The sequence below is a fragment of the Anomalospiza imberbis genome, chromosome 2 (genome assembly GCF_031753505.1).
Source record: "Anomalospiza imberbis isolate Cuckoo-Finch-1a 21T00152 chromosome 2, ASM3175350v1, whole genome shotgun sequence".
In the NCBI taxonomy this organism is placed as follows: Eukaryota; Metazoa; Chordata; class Aves; order Passeriformes; family Viduidae; genus Anomalospiza; species Anomalospiza imberbis.
In genome coordinates this window covers 61,033,715-61,050,204 of record NC_089682.1, presented here as the reverse complement: position 1 = coordinate 61,050,204, position 16,490 = coordinate 61,033,715, and the positions used below count along the sequence as shown (strand labels likewise).

The 16,490-nt window shown below is 39.1% G+C and overlaps 1 protein-coding gene across 1 annotated transcript in view; it reads left to right on the top strand.

The window, feature by feature from the left end:
- The window catches only part of DDX10 (DEAD-box helicase 10), a 151,531-nt gene extending 135,378 nt beyond the window's left edge, over window positions 1-16,153 (top strand). Inside the window, exons 17-18 of the mRNA XM_068181357.1 lie at window positions 6,954-7,087; window positions 15,459-16,153. Coding sequence (XP_068037458.1) covers window positions 6,954-7,087; window positions 15,459-15,648 — 324 coding nt within the window. The 3' untranslated portion in view covers window positions 15,649-16,153. The remainder of the gene's footprint in view (window positions 1-6,953; window positions 7,088-15,458) is intronic.
- Window positions 16,154-16,490: the final 337 nt, after the last annotated feature.

Genomic DNA, 16,490 nt, shown 5'->3' with positions numbered 1-16,490 from the left:
TTCTCCATTTGTCCTTTTATTTACCACAGGTGACAAATGTGTTCTCTCCTTCCTGAAAGTTCTCCTGTAGATTCTCCCTGTACTAGCATTCCCCAAGCTTGCTGCACATATATTATTACATTTTACTCAATTCCTCGAGTAACACAGACTCAGCAATTATTCTTAATTTGGGTTGGATTTTTTGCTTTAAAGTTGCTTTACATTATTTTAGACCTGAAAATTAGTTTCTTTCAATTAGTTAGCTTAAAAGATCTTGCCTCACATAAATCTTTTATGTTCTTCATGCTTAGCATTTTTAAGACATGCCTGTCATACTTTTTCATGTAGATAAAATTGTTATCAGGGAACATTATAATTTTCTGTCTGCTGGTGGATGGCTGCCAGTCTACCTCAGAATCTTTTTCAGTTTCCTCATTCAGGTTCCCCTTTGCAGCAATGCTTGTGGAAATATCAGAGGGCAGGTCTCTCTGCTGTGTCATGCCCATTGCTCAAATATTCCCCAGGCAGCTTGCTTCCTTGTCATTCATCAGTCTGGATTCATCTGTTCTCTTATGGCTTATATGTGGCACTTACACTTTTTGTGCCAGCAGTTGTCTTTTGCAGAATATTGTAGAAAAAGATTCATGGCTTAAGAAGGTGAATTCAACAACAACAAAAGCAATTAATAATAAATGACCCTGCAATTCTGCAGCATCAGCCAGTGCTTTCTGATTTACTGGTTGTTTTGAAATTTGAACAAATATGAAACTGTTGCAGCTGCTACATAGGTCTGGAACAAAGGCACACAAGGTCTTGTTCTCACAGCAAGCAGTTGAGTCAGTGCTGTGAGCAGTGATGCCTCTTCTGTGTTTCTTTTCCTCAGTTCATGTCAAACCACCAGAAGAAGTTAAAATAACTTTCACTGCCTGGAATTAATTTGGTTAATATTTTTCTCCCTGTAACTACGCTATTTTATATGCGTGTTTTGTACAAGCATTTAGAGTACGTGACTTAATTAGTACGGCGAAAGCATAAAAATGGTGTCTTTGGACAAACACTTAATGGCAGTGTAGTTCTTCTTTGTGTACTGAATACAAATCAGTTGTTTCAAGAAAAGAGCAGAACTAACCTGTTTACAGAGTTACATGACTTAAAAGGCTTCCCTTCTAATTATTTCATGTCAGTGCTGCTGTTGATCTGTTCCTTTTTGAAAAATACCCATCACTAAGCAAAGAGTGATTCCTGCCTGCAGTCTCTTCTGTGAGTAGTGCTGGTGGTGGGACACTGCTGTGGCGCAGCAGGGATGCAGCTCCCCCAGGCTTGTGCAAAAGTGCTGGAAAGTGATACAGAGAAGATTCTCTCATGCAGTTATCATCTCTGGACATATGCCGAGACTCCCTGGAGCAGGTGGATGTGTTGAAATGTTTGAACACAGACACTACTTTGGAGACTTTGTGTTTTTGAGCTGACAGCCATGACTGCTGTGAACCTGAAAGTGGAGAGAAGGGAGTGTAAAGACAGTCCAAGGGTTATGTGTTGAGAATATAAGTTCAAAAGCATTGTTTTGCACTGTAGTTCTCTAGTTGGAGTTTAGCGGTTGTTTTTTTTTTTTTGTTTGTGTTTTTTTTTTTTTTTTTTTTTTTTTTTTTGACATGGCCATAGACTTTTGGACAAGTATGCTGGCATTTAATTCTCTCAGACTTCAATAATTTCCAGAATATAATGTATTTCAGTGTGTATTTTGCTTCTAGTGCTACCTACTTAGCAACTTAGTTTATTTTCTGTTGTATTTTCATGCCTGTAACATGAATTACATTTAAGTTAACAGTGTAGTTGTTTTATCCTGATACTAGTCTTCCCTATTGCTAAAATCACGTTGATAATTGTGGCTAATAACAAGTTGAAGAAACTTGTCTTTACAATAGGGATTCTACATGGGTCATAGAAGAACTAATTAGAAAAGGAGAAGTGTAAAGTCTAGTTCTTAGACATATCCATTATAATTGAAATCCAAATACATTAAAGCAAAAGGTCTTTGAGTAGATTTAGAACTTCTCACCAGTTTCTATGAGTTTTGTGTTTTCAGTGCTTCTGAACTGTGCTTGTGGCAGGAGCCATTTCCAGCACAAATTGCTTTGCTATAGTTACACAGGAATTTGAATGTCAGAATATATGCATCAATGTCTGCTAGTTTGGAACACAGGCTTACCCATTCACTGAACATAAAATGTGAGGCATTTAGGAAAGCCAAGAAAGAAAATTAAGTATTCTCATGTGCATTATGTGAGAGTGCTGTTAAAAGTAAGGTTGTGCTGGCTAAACGAGGCATACTCTATTGTTTGACATCTCCAATGGCTTAAAAGAAATAAAAATGCATGAAATTGAGCCTTGATGTGACTGCTAGTGATCAGGAATGGTGAATGATTGAAGATGAAGCTACGAGTTATCTGTCCCTTCTAGTGAAAACCAAGAGTCAAATTCTCTGAAGTGTGAAAACCAGGAACTTGGACCAACTCATTCCAGAACCCAAAGATCAGTGAGATCATCTTAGTGCAAGGATCATGTCTGGCTGACTAACCTGGAACCTTGGTTTCCCCAGTTTTTGGTGACCATCCTCTCTGGCCAGAGCCATGGAACATGGATGCACCTTAGCTGGTATAGGGGGAATCTTTGAGTTTTGGCATGGCTTGGACAGCTCTCTGTCAGACCACTCATAGCTTGCTCCACCGGCTCCCAGTCAGTTTCCAGTATAGGCTTTTGTCTTGATCTTCAAAACAACTGATGGATCAAACACCCTAGCAATATCAAAGGCTGTATTTCATTTTTGAAGTGCCAGAAAAGCTGTATTCCTCTGGGGCAGTGTAGATGATGAAATATCATAGCAATCATTCATCAGCTGGGGACAGTGTGTTGGGTTGGGGTACAGGCTATGAAAAAAACCCAAACATGTGAGGTGATCAGGTGAATCCAGAGTAAGACATTTCAAAGGAAATGCTATAAAACCTCTTTCTTTACATAAATGGCTTCCATCATAAACATGATGAAAAAGCAACTTCTGTTTTCATCTAAAAAATAATTGTCAAAAAGAAGAAAAATAAGAAAATTTGGAATGCTGTCAGATCTTACAAGATACTTCATTTTTAAATATCCTGTTATATGAGCCATAATATGCTAAACTTCTGAAAGTTGTGTACCTGTGTTGGGTGACCTCCTAGCAGTGTTTAGAACTTTTCTTGGCATTACAATCACAGGCACGACTTTCTGGGAGAGGGCATAGTAGCAAAAACTAAAGGTTTAGTAGCAAAAACTAAAGGCATAGCTCAAAAAGGACTGAGTATTGTGTAAATGTGATGGACTCAAATTAAGTGTGATCAAATTCTAAACAAACCTTAGGAGTTTTATTTCCAGCTAATTGGAAATATTCTCCCACTGTGCTTTGTAAAGCACTATAGACAGAACTGGTAGGGCTTAAGCAATTATTTCTCCCCTCGCAACCTGGTTGCTAGAAACTGATAAATTGCCTAAAGGGTTCAAAAGTACAACTCTAGACAATTTAATTGGAGGGAAAAAAACATATTAAATTAGATGTAAATGAAATACCGAAATAGATATGTATTTTAGAAATGAAATCTTGGTAAATACAATATTTTTCTATGTGCAGGTCTTCATGGTATTTTTTTCAGTTCATTTTTTTTTCTTCTGATGATAGTCAGATAATTGCCACCTGTCTGCTTATTGCCTGGTAGAAATGAGACATCGTTCTGGTTTTTTTTTTTGAACATTCGAGTCCCTTGGGTGTCTGAGGTACATCAGTTTCTTCATTTTAAGTTTCTCTTAGCCTGCCTAACTCATTTACCTGAGCTCCATCAGCCATTCAGGCCCCTTTAGGAGCAGGGGAAGTTGTCATTATGTCTTGTAACAACGACAGACGGTGAGTTGGAGGTATTCTGTTGATAAACATGGCAAAAGCTCTAGAGGAGCCTGTCCTCTCTGTGTCACAGGGTGTATGTTTACAAAATGACTGCAGTAAGGTCAAATGTGATTGTTGACTTGGTACAATGTGGAATGTTGAAGGCAACAAGGTTTCCAAAACTTCCAGCACAGAAATTTTGCTGAATTTTTCTGAAATGTTGAGTTTGCATAAGAAGAATCTCTTCTTCAGAGGTAGACTGTGTGAATGCAAAAATGATTGCATCTCAGTGTTACGTTCAAACTGAAAGTCTTTGTGCAGGTTTCTGTGGAACTAGAATTAGAAAATTCATGGGCTGGTGTGATACAAAGAGAGAGCTTGTCATCCCTGAGCAGAGTGAAAAGATGGTTGCCACTGAATTTAGTTCTCCTGGCCAGCTTGATTTGATGTCTTTGATGTCAAGCATGGCAAGTTTCCTTCCACAGAAGAGCTTCACAATAAATACGCACTCCAAAGTGTGTGTTACATTGCAGCCAGCCTTAGACATAAAGTACAGGCCATCAAAATCTCCTCTTCTAATCTCTTTTGATGGCAATTGCCTTAGGACAGGTCTAGTCCTGAGTCTGTAAATTGCATCCTAGTTGTGTCTGAAGAACTTTTACACGTGTCATTTTGAACTATGATTTTACTTTTTTTCTTCAGCTCTTGTGGTGAGTAATGTGAAGTCACAAGATTTCTTCTCCCTTACTGGCTGATACAAATTTGAAGTGAGAGAGGAAAAATAATGAGTTTCTGTTGTTCAGCTGTGGATGATAAATGTTCCTGCTCAGGTTCTTAACATTTTCAGGGTCTTAGAAATATTTTAATGAATATGTAAGCAATGATACTTACAAGAAATACAGTCTCATGATTCCTGATGAGTGAACGAGGCATCTTTGCCAATTATTTCTTTTGCTATAGCAAGCATTATGTTTAACACTTCTCTGCATATTTTCTGCTGGACAAAATTCATATGAATGTGTAATTAAAGCAAGGGTTTGGTCTGTGTGTTATAATGGAGAATATTAATGAATAGCCCAAGTTTTAAAAGATGACTGCCAATAAATGTTAGTATTACGGAACTCTGTTGCATGGTGTCATGCATGCATATTAAAATACATTATTTCGTACAACAGCTTTGAATGCTACTTCTCTTTTTCTTTTCTTTTTCAATATAAGATTGGCATGCAGCAGCTATATCAAAATAATAGGTGCAATTGGAAGGACAAGTAAAGAGAAAATATTTAATGTTGTAAAAAATTAAAATAAACTATATTTTAATGCAGAACAATTTTCAGATAAGAAAACTCATTAGCAAAAAGGTGACCTTCAAAATAGTTTTCTGTGGAGTTAGTAATGCTTTGTAATATTGTACTAAGAGATAAGCTTGAAGACATTTTTTGTAAGCAAAAACCCTGCAAAACCAAAACTAACTTTCTTGTGAAGTGGTACCTGAAGTTCCTGAGACTCAACATGCTTTTTTGTTGGTGGTTGTTACCTTAGGAAGCTTGCAGTGCTGGAGAGTCTGACAATGCTTTTAGTCATTTTATACACCCGGCTATATATATATTTATATATACTTTTACTGGTATTTAAAGAAGTAAAGAACACGTAGTAAAATACGTGTTCAGTATGTTTTTCCTCTGCCTTCTGATTGCAAATCTGGCTTTTGTCCCTTTCTTCTACTTGCTTTCAGTACACTGCAGAAGTGTCAGTGGTCAAGCAAGAATCGACTCTTGCAGTGGTGACTAATCTTACCCTTCACCAGCTCATTGCTTTTCACTCACTGTATATGCAGATATAAAAGAGACCATTGGTATGGTTTCTGTTTGACTTTTAAATTTATTTTTATTGCAGGAAGGTGCACATAAAGACTGTTCTTTAAAAACTTGATGATAGAAATGGTGAAAAAGCAAAACAAAAATTAACTTTAAATATTTAATGATGTGAAGTTATTCATAGAATGAGAGATCATTTAAATGAGTACTGTTTTAGAAACTCAGCTGTGTGCATGTTGATTAGATATATAAACAAAAGGTAGCAATTTCTTTAATTATAATTTCTTGGAATTCATTTTTGTTTTCCAGCATAAATATGCATGGACCTGCGGTTCACATTGCTTAGAAATACCTATAAGCTTTCTGTCTGCATTTCTGTGTGCATATATATACAATTGCATGTGCCCTCCAGTGTATATGGTTGATTTTTGCCTACTAGCAAAAATTTTAAAAAGTGGTGCCATCAGTTCAGGATTAAGTGGAGCAGAACCTGCAGCTACAAAATTAGCCAGCTTTTTTGTATTATCCAGTACTTTTATGGAGCAGCATCTTCTATGCTCTCTTTGTTAAGGAATTAGTGAGGCACTGCCACACCCTGGGAAAACTTGCCAATGCCATCAGCCCATCCTGAGATGGGCTGTGGGGACAGAGGGAAGCTGAGTCCCGGAGAGGAGGGATGAGGGGATCTGGGAAGATGCCTGAAGAACATGTATCCCTTGCAGAGGATGGCTGAAACTCCCTTAGAGCAGTTAATTCACCTTAAGCAGCTTTTTGGTTTTTAACTGCAAGGACACCCAGATGAGTTTTAAATCAGACTATTTCATTAAATTCACACAACAGCAGTGATTTATATGCCCACCTGTGAGTATCTTTTTGCCAGTGTGTTTCTGAGGGACAGTAAAGCTGCATATTACTTAGACATTTGCTCTCAGACAGCTGTTGATTAGTTGCTGCCCAGATCTCTCCTAGATTTCATAGATTTAAGATTACAATATTGGTAAGTAGAATTTGAACATAAATCCTTGTGATTCCTTTTTTAATAATGTTTCTTCAACCTTTAACAAACAGCCTTGGAGGAGAGTACTGATGATGATAGAAATTATTCTCTTTTCCTGGCTATAATACTGGTGGTGTTTGACTGCATTTGAGGGCAGTGGTTTTTGTTACAGCCTCCGTATTAATGGGGCTTTGACAAGTTACATGGACTGGTTTGCTTGTCTTGTAACTCTCCCTTTGTTGCCTCACAGGCTGAAGAGGAAACAGTGGCCTTTCTTGATCACAGTGGAAGTGAAGAAGAGTTTGATCCAAGCACTCTTCCAGATCCTGATAAATACAAAGACTCTGATGCAGAGCAGGAGTCAGAAAGTGAAGACAACTATAGGTATGCACCATCTTCCATTTTCATTTTAAAATGATGTTTTTTATAAACTGTTTTGTTTGCATGTTAGGAATTCATCTTACAGTCCATGGGATTTAGTATTTGACTTATAAAAGTTTGTGTGTTAGGCGCTGAACAGAAATCTGAGCTAAAGGCTATTATTTTCTTTTGTGAAGTTGTATAAGAATGATTTTTGAGTCCATATTGAAGGGATCTTGTTGAGACTGTTTCACATAGAAAAATCTTGATTAATATCCTAGAGGTTTCCTATGCTTTTGTGGTGGGTTTACCCTCTCTGGATGCCCAGTGCCCACCAAAACCACTCTATCACTGACCTCCTCAGCTGGACAGGGAAGATAAAATGTAGTGAACAGCTCAGGGGTTGAGATAACACCAGGAGAGATTCCTCACCAGCTACTGTCATGGGTGAAGCAGACGCGACTTGTGGAAAAAATGAATTTATTTATTGCCAATCACATGACAGTAGGGTAATGAGAAATAAACCCAAATCTTAAAACACCTTTTCCCCACATCTCTCTTCTTCCCCAGATTAACTTAAAATTTCTTCTACATCCTCATGCACTGACCTGTGGGTCTGCAGGGCTGTTCCTCTCACATGTTCTCACTGCTCTCCCTGGCTGCTTTTGTGCTGTTTTTCCTCTCCTTAATTCTGCTGTCGCAGAGGCACTCCCACTATCACTGATGGGCTCAGCCTTGGCCAGTGGTAGGTCTGTCCTGTTTCAGAAATGCATTTCTCTTCTGGCACATTGCAGGTTCTTTCTGTGGAAGGAAAAATGTTGAAGTAATTTAAGGATTTCATGATCCCTTTGCACCTGTGCTATATTAAATTAATTTGTGCATGGTAAAACTTGCTAAGTTCAGTGATTCAGTATTGTGCAGACACTTAAAGACTCAAGTGAAGTGGACTCTGAGTAGAAGTAAATGTATAATAATAAATTAAATTAATTCAAATCGGTGTTTATAATTGTATGAACCAGAAGAATTTGTTTCATGTAGTTTAGTAGAAAAGCACAGGGTGAGAATGAGGATCTGTAGTTGATGCCAGCGTACTGTGGGAAGATAAAAGGATAAGGGATACCACATGAAGTCTTGTGTGGTTCACTGCAATAAGAAGGCCACTTGTGTTTCTGACAAACAATGTATCATGTAACAGATTGAGAAGGATGATCTTGACGCCTAAATGGGAGTGTAGATGTCTAAGCTCATAAAGCTCTTGCTTTTCACATTTGAACCGGGTTAATCCTAGGGGCTAGATTGTCCTTACCCATGTGTAACTGTGTGTTGTGGAGTCAGTATGCAGGACTGGGTGTGGGACATGGATTTAAGGACTAGATATCTATAAGTTAACAGGCAGGTGGCCATGTCCCCTGGAGCCTGTTCACCAGTGAATGCCAACAGAACTGACAAGGATGGGGAAAAGCACTGCCTTTTTTGAGCAGCAGTAAATTGCTCCTTCTTTGTGTGAGGGGAGTATGTATTCATACATCATGTTTTGTATTGATCCTTTCCTCAGAACGTCAGCTAGACTCAAGATTAGCTGTGCTTTAAGAATAAAAGTTGACATAGATGGGCAGATTTTTGGCAGTGGTAGTAAGGGCAGACTTCGGTTGGATCAGTGGCTGATCTGGGCCCCCTGGAGTCAGATCATGTGCTCTTAAGGAGAGCAAGGACTCAAAGAAAGTCAAGGTCCTTGATAATCTTCCTTTCCTGTGGAGTAGATTAGGAAAGAAAGAACATACACTGAAGGAAACCAGGGAAGTTTCCTTTAGCGTAACTCTAGACATACCTACACTGAGCATCAAAGCTGCCTTTGGAGCTGGAGAACAGACCACTACACACGTCAAAGAAATGTGGTTTCATCAACACTGCTTACTGGAAAGAGTCCTTGGCCTGTGTAACTGCAACAAAATACTGAGACATTGCCCAGAAGAGCTTTAGTTGGCACCATCCGAAGTTGCAGCAGTTGTGGACAATCTCACGCCAATACTTGTGCCCGCACCGTGCCCAAATCCATTTAGCCTACAACATGACTGATATTCCCTGGGCAGGCCATGGCCAGCACAGGATTATCCATCACGTGCTGCACTGTCACCAGAGTCACCAGTGGTGCTGCCTTCCAACACACCCCGCTCAGGCACCCTTAGAAACAGAAAGGCTGTTTGCAGCTGCTCCAAAGTCAGCTTTGATGCTCAGTGTAGGTATGTCGGGTGAGGTGCTCTGAGCACCCTGCAGACGGCTTTTGAGAAAGAGTAAGATACAGTGAAGGAAATAATTTTGAGGCTGTTAAATCAACACTCACACCTCATACAGCTCTCTTAGAATTGCTATTGAATTGTATGATGAGTTGCTTTTGGGGCTGGGAAATATCAACCTAATGATTTTAACAAAAGCAAATCACCTGAAAGTAGCGGACAGTAAAATTGGGCTTTGACATTAGAAAACACAACTCTATTCTGTTCTTTATTTCCAAAATCCAGAGATTTTGTTCAAAGAGTTGGATTAAAATAGAAATATGTTGGGCTACACTAGCTGCTCCTTTCTTTAAGAGGGGAAAAATGCTTGTAATAGTAAGTATGAGACCTAGGGTGTCTTCCTTCAAGAGTCTTTAAAAAGAGACCATCTGTATGTGGTTTCAGAAGTCGAAACTATTGTTAATCTTCTCTCTGTCCTCCCACAGATTTTTTTTTTTTTAACTGGGGGAACTGTACAAATCATGAGTTAAATTTGCCTTTGCATAAAAATTCCCTTCCAGCCATACCTCTATAAGCAGAGTAATTAATGACTTCAGGCATGTAATATGAGATTAATTTTTGTATATCTAGCAACATTCATCATATTTGGTTTAAGGCTATCAAATGTAAATTGTTAATGAGGTGAAAAATCTAAGAATATAGAACAGGGCGAAGGAAAAGCAGCTAGATTTCTCAAATATTCATTTTGCAGTCAGATTGAGGTTTTGGTGTTTCTAATTCTTCAACTTCTTAAATAAAAGTGTGGAGGAAGAACAAAGTTCCAATTGACCTCATCATTATCTTCTTTAAATCTTTAATGGGTGTGACTGATCACATTAACTCCTAGATCAGCATGGAGAAGATCTCGGACATGAGGGGAAATATCATAGTTCTGGTACTGTTTTGTTTGTGACTTTATGGACAGTCACCTGGTGACAAGTGTGCAAGTTAGTAGTCAGTGCTACTTTGTTGTGTGCCTTCCTTTATTTATGAATATTATGGGCAAATTACAGTTTCTTACAGCTTCTTAACAGCACGATGCTGATGTTGACCTGCTAAGTTTTAGGTCATTCTTGATGAGGTTGACATTACATTGTCTTTTGAGATGATTTATCAGCAAATCATGGTGCTCCTTCTAAAATGGATCATTCAGGTCATATCTGTGACTTTATGAAGGCCAGAACTTAATATTGTGATGGCCAGAAAAGCATCATAGGAGAGACATTATAAAAGGTCTCAGTTTAAAAACCTTGGTCATTCTGATTAGCTGCAAAATTGGACACTGAGATATTGCTCTTGATAGAGGCTTATCTGTTCAATTTTAGCGGTGTTTTGATTTATATCAGTGGAATGGCCAGTAAGGGAATCATAGAATCATTTAGGGTGAAAAAGACCTTTAAGATCAAACTGTTAACCCAGCACTGCCAAGTCCCACTAAACCATGTCCCTCAGTGCCACATGTACAAGTCTTTTAAATACCTCCAGGAATGGTGACTTCACCACCTCCCTGGGCAACCTGTTCTAGAATTTGACAGCAAGCCTTTTGGTGAAGAAATATTTCCTGTTATCCAATCTAAACCTCTACTGGTGCAACTTGAGGCTGTTTCCTCTTGTCCCTGTCACTTGTTACCTGGGAGAAGAGACTGACACACACCAGGCTACACCCTCCTTTCAGGCAGCTGTAGAGAGTGATGAGGTCCCCCCAAGCCTCCTTTTCTCCAGGCTGAACACCCCCAGCTCCCTCAGCTGCTCCTCACAGGACTTGTGCCCCAGACCCTTCCCCAGCTCCGCTGCCCTTCTCTGGACACGCTCCAGCCCCTCAATGTCTTTCTTGCAGTGAGGGGCCCAGAACTGCACACAGGATTGGAGCTGTGGCCTCACCAGTGCTGAGTACAGGGGCACGGTCACTGCCCTGCTCCTGCTGGCCACACCAGTGCTGATCCAGGCCAGGATGCCATCGGCCTTCTTGGCCACCTGGGCACACCCTGGCTCATGTTCAGCCACTGTTGACCAGCACTCCAGGCCCTTTTCTGCCAGGCAGCTTCCCAGCCACTGTCCCCAGCCTGCAGCGCTGCCTGGGGTTGTTGTGACCCTAGTGCAGGACCCGACCTTGGTCTTGCTGAACTTCCTAGAGGTGGCCTTGGCCCATTCATCCAGCCTGTCCAGATCTAGAAAATAACACAGCACAATATATTTTAATTACCATTTTTATATGCTGTAGCATTCTGACAGCAAGTAAGGAAGAAGCTGCACTGGGCTTTATGGAAGGGACTGCAGTAATTAATCTTCATTAGGATTGCTGCCATGGCCTTGTGAATTAAAATTTATTACATGGAAAAAGTTTTCAGCACAGCATGTTTGATTAGCAATATGCCACTATTTATGGGAAAAAATATTCCTAACTTTTCTGAACTGTATTTTACTAGCAGATTCATTCATTATTCCTGTACATTGCTCTGGGAGAGAGCGTGTGTGCTTTATTGCAACCTGGAAACTTGACTCATGGCCTATAGTTCAGTGGCAAGGGTGGTTTGTTTCCGGAGGAATGCTGGTAAACCTATGCGCCAAAGCATTCTCTGATAAATGTTAAGTGAAGCAGAGCCTGTCTAGAGATCTCGCCAGGATCACGTTGTTTAAACAACAGCTACTTGGCTGTGTGACTGCACATTTCAAATGGCTGATTCTCAAGCATTTAAAATCTAAACCTTATAGCTTGATAAGACATTTATCTCCATGAGAAACAATAAAAGGACTGGCTCTGCAGGGTGACAGGCCTTCAGTTAATGGAGACTGAGGAGCAATTCATTTGACAGTAAGTGCAGAAGTTATTCCCATGTAGCTGCTTTTGCACACTCAGTTCTTTCTGATGTGGAGATGAGAGTTATGCCTGTTACAACTCCTCCAAAGGGCTTTCTGTCCATACAGCTAAGGAAAAGCACCCTGAATGCACACAGGATATCTCTGAGCATCATGATGCCACACATTTTTCATCTCCCTTTTAAAATTTCCATGGTCACCTTTCATAAAAGCTACAACTCTGACTGCTCCTTCAGAGTAGTACAGCCCCTTTCCACACCACCCAAACCAGCGCTGGTGAAACTCCATCCTGGAGGAACCAGGATGGGGGTTGGACTTGCTGTTCTTCAAAGGTCCTTTTCAACCCAGTCATTCTGTGGACAGTCAATCTGTCTATCTTCTGCATCTCAAAATTAGGAACATCTCATTCACGCGTTTCACGTGATTATCTGTTTACCTTCCGAAGCTGTTGTTATCAAATACTGTTTTGCATCTACTTTTTGTGCATCATGAAAACACAACTATTTAGCTCTCTTCATTGCTTGTTGATTTTGCTGCTGCTGTTTCCTGTGTTATACATTCCTCTTTATTCACCTCTCCAGTTCACAGCCCAGCTGGGGTCAAATTAGTGTGAAAATACACTTGCCTATGTGTAGATGCATCTTCTGTTTACACTGCTAATCAAGCTGCACAATCTCTCAGTAACAGTAAGAAGCAGCTTTGACTCAGCAGAATCATCCCACAAAACTTACGAAAATCCATCATAATTGTGTAGATGTGCTTTTTTTTGTGGAAACAACTGAGGCATCTCACAGTTCAGTTCCTTCTGAATATGTTATATATTTAAATGTTTTACCTTATAGATATCTAGGCCTATGGGTCTCTGAAACTCCACTAGTGATTATAATTTTTGGTGTTTAAAATCTGCTGTTTCATAGCTTGTAGGTACAAATACATAGCTTGTGAGGTTTCTGCAGTGGTTTAATTGCTAAGATGTTTTTAACTAATGTCCTAGATGAAGCATTAGTCAATTATGAATGCAAACTGGGCTTCAGAGTCCGTTCAAAGACTGGAAATAATTGGCTCTTTTGCAAACAAGCTAAAATGCTTTTACTTAATGAGGCCTTCCTTGCGCTTTTTAAGTGAACCCCTACAGTCTGTCCTGATCAAAGTGAACACTATGAAACTCCAGCCCAGACCCACACTGTCTGCTTGGAAAAGTGAGAATTCTTCCTGCTTCATTATATTTTCATATCCTGTCAGTATAGTTTCAGCATTTATGGAATATCTTAAGCATTACAGAGAGAAATATGAGAGTCCTTTTCCCAGAAAAGGAATAAAATGTTAGTAGTGAGCCCTGAAAAACTGCCCCCATGCAAATGACAGCTCAAAGCCAGCAAAGTTGCTGTATCCTGTGAATTATAGGTTGAGTGAGTATTTGGAGCAGTCATCATCTGTTCATGGAATCACTGAATGTTTTTGGTTGGAAGGGACCTTCAGGATCATCTAGATCCAGCAGTCTCTGTCGTGGACAGGGACGCCTTTCACTGGACCACATTTCTTTACACTCTTATCTTCTTTTCTCTTGGGTAGGCAGGGGAGAACAATATAAAGATAGGGTATTTCATTTGCCTTAATTGTGGAAATGGAGAGTGTTTCTTATAGGATTTCCCTCCTTCTTCTGGGCTGTAATGAGCAGGCAGGCGATGGCACCGTTCTTCTATGAAAGGTGGGATGGATGAGAGAGGGAGGCAGGTCATACTTGTGCAGCCCACCCGCACAAGGCCATCAGATCTCCTGTAATAATTCCTTCATCTCTGTGGAGAGACAGCCAGAAAGCACAGTGTACAAGCTGCATTGTGCTGCTGATCCCTCTCAGACAGCATCTGGGGACTTAATGAAAACTTCTGTGTTTGGGGTTAAAGTTTGGGTTAGGCTGGTCTCCAGTGAGTGGTGAAACAAGCATTTCACAGGCTGTTAACTAGTCCTGTTAATGGGAAAAAATAAGGTGGGCAGCTGAAGGTGGGCTGAATTGGGCATTAGGTTCCTTTGCTGTGTTGATTCTAAGGACAGTATTCCCCAACTGGAGCTATTTATTGTAACTGCTGTTTATAATTGCTAAGTGTCTAAACAGTATTTCTGAATGGGACAGTTCAAAAGCATTACATTTACACTTAAGCAATTGTAAAAACTATGGAGAAGAAAAATTTATTGTTGAAACTCTTTTTTTTCAGTTTCTTGCTGAAGCTGAATTTTCTGAGTAGAAATTTGACAAATTTTAATTGAAAATCTGAATTTTAACCAACTTTTTTAGAAAAGCCTGAACTCCATATCTGAAGTTCCATTTAAATTTTTGTTATATTTTAAAAAATACAAACATGAAAAGCTGAGAATGCTGTTTGTTCCAGTTAGCTTGTTTGGATGGAACTCTTTGGGGTGTGGATGTTTTCATTTTACTAGTTTTGGGGTATGAATTCTACCCTACAGTTTATAACAACCAGCTCTCCATAATCTGGTTCACAGATATATCTTAGAATAAATTTTATTAGATTGTTTTAAACTTAGATAAGAAAATTTATGGCACTTTTTCTATGTTTTGGACAAAAAACACATGAAGATACATGAAAGCTCTGTCTTTCCTCCCATTGTTGTCACATGGCCATGTGGTAGAAGCTAGGGTGATAAAAAAAATTGTCAGCTGTTTCATCCAGAAAGACGGCTGCAAAAGGCAGTTCATTCAAGTCTTAAAAAAAAAAAAACAGCAGAAGAAATAGGAATTCACCAGGGAAAATTACTGGGTTTGGGCTTTTCCTCTTCCTCTCATGGCAAAGAGGTGTTTAGTAGCTTCGAAGGGAAATGTCTGAAAGAAGGGGAAAGAGTGATCGAATGAGATAGTCCCAGATCAAAACTGTATTAAGTGTAGGATTTGCCAATGAAAGGACAGTTCTTATATTTTTATTTTCGGTGCGTATTTATTTAGGCAAGATCATGAATGCATGTCAAGGTCCACTGACACATCGCGAAATCAGTTTTGTCAAGTTGTCTGTTGCTGTATTAGGCAGCAAATATTAGATAAGACTTATAGCAAAATCCTGATACATTGTAATCAATTAAGACAGCAGAACATCCACCACCACCTCGGTCTGAGAGCAGCTCTAATTTAGACATTCAGAGTTCATCAGCTTCCATTGCTTCACCCTTTTGAATTGTAATTTTGTTTGCTCTTATCTTGACACAAATTTGCCTTGTTTAAAAGGAATTGTTAGATTACATGATGATATTGATTACCACAGTTGTTAAAAAGACTAATTGATTTTTTTCTGCAGTGAACTTGAGGAGAAGACTGGAAGAAAGAAGAGAAGCTATAGCAACAGTGCCACAGCAGAAGAAATGCCACTGAAAAGAAAGAAGATACAATTCAGTCAAGAGGAGGACCCCTGTTTGCCATTAGATACTGGGCTTTCTCTGGCAGAAGATGAAGAGCTTGTATTGCATCTGCTCAACAGTCATAACTAATTATTTTTTTCTGCAGATTTTCTTCTCTGGGACATTTCCACAATTTTGTCAGTAGTTTACACAAAATGAATTTGGCCTCTGGGCAGCTGGATCCCAGTGAATGTAGATAAATGAGTTCCACGTGCAATGGGATTGCCTTAGATTGGCTCATAGGTTATAGACAATATTTAGTTTGATTTATAAGGCTTTCTAATGAACTTTTCAACCTGAATCCCCAGGTGTCATTTTGCAGTAGCATGTTCATAATTGTAAATCCCCAAGTTTTGAAACATTTACCTTCTTTTATTTTCATCTTGCTTTAAATGAAAACAGGATGTTCCTTTCTTAACCATGCCAGATTTTTTATTTTGTGAGATATATGTGTACTAAAATTTTTAAGGAAGAAATATTGTTAGCAGCTCAGATCATATTACTTAAAAATTAAGTGTGTACTTCCTTCTATGTATAAGGCACATATTTTAAGAATATTTCAATAAAAATTTCTAGAGCCGTGATATAAACTTAATGGTGTCTCTTTCAGCTTTGTTATGAAAACTTATATTTATCCTTCAGGTATCACTTCTGTTATGATTCTGTCACTGGTGTTAGGCAATTCAGAAAAAAAACTTCTAGAAGCTAAAACTGAGTCTTGTATTTGAATACCATATGAGTGAGAACACATTGTCTCATGGTTGTATCCGTTTGGTCTTTCCATATGAGCATATTAAATACTCCTTTTTTGTCAGTATCACATTTCTTTTTTTGTCACAGTAATCTATCATCACCTATTCAGTACAGCCCTTTCCTCCTCTCCCTATACTCTATGCTATCTTTTAGCTCAGTTACCCAAAACTGAAAATATA